Consider the following 10163-nt stretch of genomic DNA (forward strand, 5'->3'; position numbering starts at 1 on the left):
ATGACAAGCACAATTTCATGAATTTTTTTGATTAATTCTTCTCATGTTATTACATTTATTTTTCTTTTTTTTTTTTTTGGGAAAAAAAATGAGAGAGAGGATAACTAATTTGAAGCACATCTTAATTAGATTTGAACCTATTAGGCCTCTTATCCTACCCAAATATTATTAAAAGGAAAAAAAAAATCCAAGAAACAACTCAAAACTAAGAGCCACAATAAAAACATAAATAACTGCCAACAAACAGATATAACTGACACGCAGAGACTAAAAGGAGAGCTAAACGTACACGAGAACAATAGCAAAAAAGAAATTAAGAAGAACAAAAGCAAATATGTTTCGATACCCCATTGTCTTGAACAACTTCAAAAGCATGATAAAATTTACGAAGAAAAATCCAAGAGGGTGCCTCGATCATAAAAACCATATCTCTAAAAAAACCAGTGGAAAAAACTCATATTTATAAGTCACTTAACATATATTATAGAATCTCTCCTCCCAATCAATATTGCGTCTCAAAAACTTGACGGGACTTTTAGTAAGAAATTCAGTAATATAATAAATTACAATTATAAGGTCAGGTAAAAAGGAGTATTTAATATATATATATATAGGAATTATCTCTGGTTAGATACTTGGAAAGTGCCTGGCCGAAACCGCAGTTGTATAATTCTGCATAAATCATGTATATTGACATGTAAATCGTGTATATTTAACATGAAATACAACAAATCAGCCAATATACATATTTTCATGCTATGTGTTCACTAATTGTTATAAAAAATACATGTTTTGAGACTTAATATACATTATCGTTTTTTATAACTTAACATATACGACTTTACATGTAAATATACACGATTTACATGTAAATATACACGATTTATACATAATTATACAAATGTCCTTCTGGTCAAACACTTTTCAAATGCCTGATCAGAGACCTTACCTATATATATATATATATATATATATAGTAGGAAATGTTTTTGATCTTTCTAATGTCATAATCTTCTTCTTGTTTTTTTTTTTTTTTTAAACTGAAAAGAGAGAGCAGCTGGCATCAAGATATACTATTAACCAATGCGCAACGGATTTTAATGATCAGATTAATTGTATTTGAATACAATAATTATTACCGCAGAATATCCCACATCGCAAAATATCATGCTTATTTTGTCTTTCTTTTGGGATTTTCATGTCCAACACAAAATGCATGCATAGATACATATATTGTGGTACATTCAAAGAAAGAAAACTGTGAGAGAATTTTCACACAAAATGTTGGAATAATCCTTTTATTATCATTAATATACCAAGTCCTTAATTAATACACCTTTGCGAAAGGATCTTCTTAATATGATCATCATCATGATCACCAAACAGCAACTACATGTAGCAGTAGCTAGTTGTTCTAGCCCAAGAGAGAAAAAAAAAAAAAAGCAAAAACAAAAAAAGGAAGAACTACATGATGAGTTTTGGCTAGTGACATGATAATTAACTCTTTTAAGCTAGAAAATTAAGAACATTAAATTGAAATATTACATATATTATAAGGTGGGACATTAATTAATTTCTAATAGTACTTGATCTGATCTGAAAGATAAAAAATTAAAGATTCTATTGGTTGAGTAAACTCCTGATTATTGCAGCTTGAGCAGTGTCACTTGTTGCTAATAGCTCAGAAAGTCTTTCACTTAAGTCATCAACTTCTCTGTGCAAGCTTCTAATGTAGTTGCACGTCTCCTGTAACACCTTCGCTGCTGAAACCTGTCCATTATTTATATATATATATATATAATATATATATATATTAATTTTAATCTTTTATTAGAATCAGCTTCCACTTAATTGATTATAATCTGAAATCTCATTTAGAAAAAAAAAAAATAGTTCTTGAATCTTGCAACAAGCTGCACGAAGCCATGAATTATAAAAAAAATAGTCTCTTTTCTTTACATAAACTGGGGTAGGCCTTAAGATTACTACTATATTATACCTGCAACTATATTAATTAATTATATTATATTTATATAAAGAAAGTGAAACTTGATGGAGACCAGCACCCCTACCTTTTTCTTTTTAGGGGATTTAGATACAGACTTATTAGTTATAATTACTTCAAAATTAAACTTCTAAAATTAGAGTGCACTCACAATGTCCCGTCAATTTATAACTTTTCAAAACTTGTACTTTTTTTAATGAGAATTTTAAAACCAGTACATAACCTTAGATAAAGTATCAATCTTCCTCGATCATTTGGCACCAGCAAATAAGCGAATTCGAACTCTACACTTTCAGGTAGATTTAGACAAATTTTTCCTTAATATTCATATATAAAGTATAAGCCCACTTTCTTATTTCAGCCAAAGAAACAAAAATATACATTTTTCTTAGTTTGCTAATTAGTTCACCGGGATATTTCTCTATATGTGAAAAGCCTGGAGTAAGTCATTTTCAAGTTAATTTCACCCATATCGACCCCTATTTTTTATTGCACATATAAGTATGATTCTGGAAATAAATTAAAATAAATTTAACAAGTACTTCACCATGCTGGCGAATATAAATATATATATATATATATATACACACCCAAAATAAAAATGAAAAATAAAAAGAGAGAAAGTAGTAAATAGCTGAATATTAGTAAGTACGTACCTTGTCAGAACGCCTATCGCGAATCTCAGGAAGAAGTTGTTGCAACTTGGAAACGAGATCATTGATCTGATCATCTGTGATCCGCGAACCACTTGATTGCTTTGATCTTGACCTTCTGCTAGACATAGTTTCTCTAACCTTGTTTAATATATAGTAATGGCGTTTGTATTTTAATTAAAGGTATGAAATCAGTAGCTAGAAATTAATTAAGCTAAACAATATGAGGAGAAAGAAACTCAAATGTCAAGAGTTCATATAAAGTGATCACCAAAATATATTTTCAGAGAAGTTTAGAATTTGGAGAGAGATAAAACGGGGCCAGCTGAGAGAGAAAGAGGGGGGGAAAAGGAATTAGCACAAGAACACAAGTAGTGGGGTGTTGGAGAGTGTAGAAGACAATTGCATGGGAGAAAGAGGTAGAGTTTGCCTTCATTTAAATAGGGATTTTTTTGGAGAGAGAGAGAGAGTGAGGTGATCGTTTTTGGACCTCTATATGTGTCTTCGAGATACACGTAATACCATATGTTATTTTATTATTTAAACAATTTCAAGTTATTTTACAGAAATTTTGTGGTAAGTTTATAAAAAAAAAGAAAAAGAATTGTCATAGCTTCGTTAAACTACATTTGAATATACATGTGTTATATCATTTTAGTATGAACGGACGTTGAAAAGCATGTAGTATCACTACAACAAACAAAAAGGGTTATTAGTGACAACATTTATCGTTGCTAAAATTACAGTATTAGCGACGACATGTCATCGTCAAAAAGAAAATAAAATTTTTGAACGACCTGTCGTCGCATTCACTATTTGCGACGACATGTCATTGCATAAAAGTTCACTATTTGCGACGACATATCGTCGTTAAAATTTGACAAATTATTCACGACGACATGTCGTCGCTAATAACCGTTGGCCCCAAAACCAATCTAGCGCTAGTTTGTCCAATTCTTACAACACTTGTACAATTTGTATATATGCTCATTATTATTCAATGGAAACTGGAAAGGCTATATGCCATTTTGCCCAATTCTGTAGGATTGGTATTTGGATAATTTTATGCATGAAAACTGATTATATTAATTAGGAGTTGAAGTTAAATATGTATATATATATATATATATATATAGGCACGAGATCACTCGTATAGTAGAGCTTAACTTTGAAACTAAGAGGACGTTTGGTTGGAGAATTCAAACCATGTGATTCAAACTATTTTTGATTTACGTGAATTTTTTGTGAGAAAAAATACTGTAACGAACCACAAATTATGATTCGAATCAGGGAACGAATCTCTCTACTAAACATCCTATAATTGATTAACTGGAGTTGGATAAGGCTTGGTGTTTAGTTTTGTTAAGTAGTGATTTGAGTTGACATGTTTAGGCTTAGTCAATATTTTTAGGGTCCGTTTAGTTCGCTGATTTGAGTTTTTAATTCGAGTTGAGAAGTGATTTTATGTGAGTGCTTTTTACTGTAAAAATGAACGCAGGTATATTCCTTAAGAATATTCTCATAAATATTAATGAGGCGAAGAAGAACGGCGTTATTTTTCTTACAATTGCGATGACACTTTAATATTTTTTGTGACTACATATTGTCGTCGCAAAAACTAGCCTGTATAAACACGATCCCATATCGGTTTCTCTCTCCGTTTTCTTCCTTCCTCTCCATCCAAAACCGCCACATACCATCCAAAACCTCCGAAAAAGGCTTAAATACTTCATTCTCTCTTCAAATCTTTCATTTGTGGTGAAAAATATTTATGAAAAAAGTCTAAAAAAGCGGAGTTCTTCCTCGTCGCCGCCCCTTAATTCGGCCTTCGCCGCCCCTTATTCCGGCCGCCGTCACCCTCCCATTTTGCTGCTTTACCGTTCTCCAACCCCCAGTGTTTGTGGGTTTAGATTTTGTGAGTTAATATTTTGGTATTCTGTTAATTGATTTTGGTATTTTTGTTATGGTTTGTAATTTTATTTTAGATTTTAGATTTAGTCTGTGGTTTTGGATTTGGAATTGTAAATTGTAAATTAGAATTGAAATTGAAATATGTGGTAATTAGATTGAAATTTGTATGAAATTTATTTAACGATGATTATGTGACGATGATTAAAAAATAAACGACCTATGAAAATGTAATGGGAAAGAATAATAAATTATATCTTTAATGATTAAAAAAATTAGGTTGCCATCAGACTGTGAGTCTGGTATGTTGGAACATAATTATAAATTTGTTAAATTGAATACATTAGTATTATATGATCACTAAATTTATTTCATTCTACAGCACCCAATACTGCACCTCGATGACGTCGTGGAGGTCGAGGGAAGGTTAAGGGTCACAAAATCACAACCAGAGTGACAAAGGAAGGAAAGATCACCCCATGTTTGAAGAACGTGGAAGTACTTGGAAGGCAATTAGAAACTATGGCACCTGGTTCGATAGTGCCATTGGAATCCATGTTAGAGATGTTTGTGAGCCTTTCCACGATGCTTGGAAGGACGTGGACATCTAGTATAAGAGAGAGATTCAGCAGCGCCTGCTGGTATAAATTATTCAACTTCATTATTTTTTTAATTTAATCTAAATTTTAATATAATAAAATCATTTAACATGTTTATGTTGTATTACAGGAATAGTTCAATCTCGATTATGACCGTGAAGATGGTATAATTAGGTATGTGGTCAACACGGAGGCTGCAAAATATTATAAGGATTGGAAAAGCGACCTCCTTGACTATTTCAAAGATCTTGGTAGTTTAGAAAATGAGAGTGTAGTTAGGGCCCACCCTCCCGAAAATCTCAGGAATCCATATCACTGGGGTCGTTGCTGCGATAGATTCATATCCGACAAGTTTCAGGTAATTGAATCTCTTTTATATGTTGTTTTATTATATATGATAAAGGTTAATTTTACTAACGCTAAATGTAATCATAAATATAAAAAGTTAGGAATCAATAAACTTAATCGTAGCAACCAAAAGTGGTCGTGTTTTCATGGTCGGCTGTCGTACTCCCAACATCGCGAGAAGAAAGTACGTATTTGTTAATAATTTATTCAATATAAATGTTAATTTGGTTATCGATTACACTATATTTATATACATTTAAACTTCTATACAGTCTACCACAGGGACTCAACAGCCGATGTCCGTCATCAATAACTGGGGGGACATGCATCGTCGTGGCGATACTTGGGTTAATCCCTAAGCTGAGCAGACTTTTGTAAGTATACTCGTAATGTTTAATTACATTTTTTATTTAAATCGCATTATGTATTTAATTACTTTTCTTATAATATTTGTAGCATCAGATAGAGGGAGAAAGAGAAACGCAGATCCAGACGCAGTCTGCTACTTATGGATCATTTACAGTAGGAGCAGTTAACGAGGACGATATTATGGAGCAGTTTTTGGGCACCCGCAGAGGACACAAGACTGGAGTAGGTCGCACTCTCCCACAAAAAGTTTATCGATGCATCATCATCTGGCTCACGCTCGGCAAGATCTTCTCAATACGTTCTGACCCACACGTAGAAGAATACTTACAACAGAGTTACCAGCAAAACCTCCAGCTGTACGAGAACGTCAGAATGATGCAGGACTTCATCACTCAAATGCACCCCAACATGACTTTCCCAGCGGTTACTCCTCTCGTGCCGTATGTCCGTCCAGGTCATCCGCCTCCGAATCCTTCTGATGATAACGACAATGATTCTAGTAATGCTGTTAATTTAAGAGATTAGATTTTTATTAATGTAACAATTTTTATTTCCGTACATTTCTACTATAATTACATTTTTATTTTATTTTATTAATTACTTTTTACAATAATAATTTTTATTTCTATTTTTTATTATTTATTTCCTTTTATTTAATTCTTTTTTATTATTATAATATCATAAATTATATTTAATATTGGGTTTAAATATATAGTAATACACAACATTAGTTAGTAAAATGAGAAAAAATAAATAAAAAATTAAAATATTATTTGCGACGATAAATGTGGTCGCAAAAAATAAAAGATACGTCAGCTAATTTTGCATCTTTTGTGACGACTTAATTCATAAAATGTCGTCGCAAATACTCAATGTCATGTCATCTTAACGATGTAACCAACGAAATAATTACAGCGACTCATTTGCGACGATTGTCGTCGCAACTATTGCGACGACTGCTTGTCGTCGTAAAAATTATTTTTGCGACGACAAGTGGTCGCTAAAAATTCATTTGCGATGACTTTGTATTTTTTGTAACAATTTTTTGTCGTTGCTAATAGTCATGTTTCTTGTAGTGTATTAATGTCAACTGAGTACGTGTTAATTGTATATCTCCTTAAGTTGATTTCTTTATTATGAAATAATAGGTGGAAAAATTAGTCTTTTTCTATTTTGTGAAAAGCACATTATTCATTTTCTTATTCTACTAATTAGCCAAGATATCGTGTTGTTTAATCGAATGATGGGAGGTTACACTGTTATATATCGAGTTAATAAATGACATCCTAATTAGGTTGGCACTTGGCGCCCGCAAACTTTAGTATCTTTTATCAAAAACTCCACTTAAATTTGCTAAAATAAAATGAAATAAATTTAGGTGAAAAAGAAGCTTGAACCAAAAAAAAAAAAAGCAAGAAGCTCAAAACAAACACAAGTAACAATCTCTGATCATAGACAAACGCCTAAAGTCTGAGATAAGACCCTGAAAGGTTAAATCCTTAAGGATTTTTTTGTAATATAATTCAAATGCTAAAAAAAGTGAAATATTAGGCCTCGTTCATTTCACCGATTCGAGTTTTAAGTTTTTACAGTAAAAAAACTCTCAGAAAATGTCACATCTAACTTTTTCTGCTATAATGAAAAGCTCTCAGAAAATGTTACATCTCAGCTCGAATTAAAAACTCAAATTCGCAAAGTGAACGAGGCTCATGTTCCATATGTCAAAAATCCTACGTTGTTTTAATAGGAAACAACAGATAGACTCCCTTTCTTAGTGGAAAACTAATTTATTAATTATAATTAGTCATTTGTTCATCCCACATATTAGTTAGGAAATGACACCGAACTTTCAAACAAAAAAAAAAAAAAGGAAACAAGGAAAAGACGAAAAGACGAAAATATCTTTACACTACAGTCTTCTTGACAACTCTATTCACAACTCAAACCTCTATGTTTTGAACTTTTGTGTGTGGTCGAAGAACAGCCTAAAAATATCCTTTGCCGACTATAGAAAAAATAAAATAAAATAATTGAAGCAGAGGAGAGAGATGAGAAAAAATATATATAAAAAAAGAACGGCCAAATAATTAATAGGAGCTAAGAGAGCTCATTGGTTGACTGGTCAAAGCTACTACTTATCGATATCCAACACTGCACCGACCTGATTTCTAGGATTTTTTTTCTTCTTTTTTTTTGGGCAATATTTTTATATACTTCTGTTATGGAAAATACTTTATGGTTCTAATATTTTACAATAGAATGTAAGATGCTGATGAGGTCATCCTGATAGGAACTCATAGGAGTTAATGCGAAAATACCATATTACCAATTTTAATAAGCAACATATTTCATGACCATATAATATTCAAGTTTCTATTGATCAGTCTTTTTTTATATACATTTTTAGAACTCCTAAAATAAGTAGAGACCAACCGTTTAATTAACGAATTAATTAAGAAAAAACTGATTATCCTGCGATCATAAGCTTATATATGAGTATGCTAGAAGCCGGGATTATGTGGTATTGATGCATATACGACACATGCTATATATAATTGTTTGATTTTGATTTACTTCCGAATGAATCTAAGTTTGCTACAAATTTTGGGATCAATTATTGTTGGAGAGAATATCACAAAGGACCTTTGTTATATAATTGATGTATAAGAGGTTTTCAAATATTCCTCAATGGGTTTGCCATTCAAATCTTCAATAGCAGTCTCCTTATCCTTTTTTTTTAAAATTTGTAGATAAAATCTGATAAAATTTGTTATTTACCCTCTAAAATTATGAAATTATATAATTGATCCTCTTGATGATAATAAGTGAAATATCTCATTCAACTTATATGTGGAATCTGATTAAGTTTTTATTATACACCCCCGCCTCACCTCACTTATTTTTCTGCCTTCGCCTTAACTGTTTATCTATTGATTAATTGCAAAGAATGCAAGTTTAGGCCTCATTGATTCGAATTTTCAATTCGAGTTAAGATATGACTTTATGTGAGAGCTTTTAAGTGTAGTAGAAAAAGTTAGATGTAACATTTTCTGAGAGTTTTTAACTATAGCAAAACTAGAATTAAAAACTCGAATCGGTAAAATGAACGAGACCTTATTGTCTATAAAATGTTTCTCATTTTATATAAATAATTAATTTGAAAACTAAAGCAATGCTTCACTATTATGCCATAAAATTTGGAAATGATCATGCCGGTGCCAAAAAAATTACAAGTAAACATAGGACCTCTTGCTCTTGCAACATACTTGTGTGAAGTATATACATATTATTAAATATTATTATTAATTATATGGATTTTTTATTGCTAATTAACCTGCTTATATAAAAATTTAAAGGGAAAAAAACGTATGAGCAATTAATTAATAAGTCCACTAATTGCAGGTACAGATTTATAAAGTCGAATCCTATGATTTGTGATCATCCTGATGTCATGCCCTTCTGTTTAATGTACAAACACTTGATTTTGGGATCTTAATCATATTATACTAATACCAAATGACTAGAAAATATAGGTTGTCATCGTAGATGCACAAATCAGATTTGTCTCTGAGAGAAAGATCTAATTTTCCAATAATATCGAATTATTATGGAGGCATAATGAACATGATTTATTTCCAAAAACACGTGCTTGTGACTCGTCCAATAGTTGGAAGAGATGGCAGTTAATTACGAAAAATTCTTAATTAATTAAACTTAAATTTGTCTCGAAAATACGATTGGTAGCTTTACAAATTTTTTTATTAAACTGCATTCAAAAATTTTTTTTTTCCTATTAAACTGAGACTGATCACTGGCCATATCCAACCTGAAAGGTCATATTTTAATGAAGAGTGACAACAACATAGTTAATGATAAGTGTAATAAAGATTGCATAAAACTAGTGGTGTTTTTTATTGCTCTAGATCCGTGTTTTTAATTTGATGCAAGCTATTTATAAGTTAATTACCACATATTTCAACTTGCAACAATATGGTGATTGCTTCTGGATTTAAAGTCGCGGCTGTACAAATATGGTGGTCCCTTCATATGTTAAATACAATTTTACTTAAATAATAAAAGGAAAAAATTTCATGCGTTCAAGTTGTACAACTGCCTTAATATATATATATATATATGTTCTAAGAAAAGGGTTGTTGCGCTGAAAACATCAATGAGTAGTTAAATGACTTTTTTTTTTTTTTGGCTGGAGAGTAATTAAATGACTTAATTTATGAACTTATAAGTTTCCAAGTGCAAAGAAGGCATCTATATGACTATACT

At 31.2% G+C, this 10163-nt stretch overlaps 1 protein-coding gene across 1 annotated transcript; it reads right to left on the reverse strand.

Moving 5' to 3' along the window:
* Positions 1-1565: 1565 nt before the first annotated feature.
* On the reverse strand, positions 1566-2787 carry LOC21389569 (transcription factor PRE3). Its single transcript, XM_010104144.2, has 2 exons — positions 2662-2787; positions 1566-1770 (listed from the first exon to the last, which is right to left on the reverse strand). Exons 1-2 carry the CDS (start codon positions 2785-2787, stop codon positions 1621-1623), a joined length of 276 nt encoding a protein of 91 aa, XP_010102446.1. The 3' UTR covers positions 1566-1620.
* Between the last annotated feature and the right edge of the window lie 7376 nt (positions 2788-10163).

Source organism: Morus notabilis, unplaced genomic scaffold (genome assembly GCF_000414095.1).
Source record: "Morus notabilis unplaced genomic scaffold, ASM41409v2 Scaffold301, whole genome shotgun sequence".
Taxonomy (NCBI): domain Eukaryota; kingdom Viridiplantae; phylum Streptophyta; class Magnoliopsida; order Rosales; family Moraceae; genus Morus; species Morus notabilis.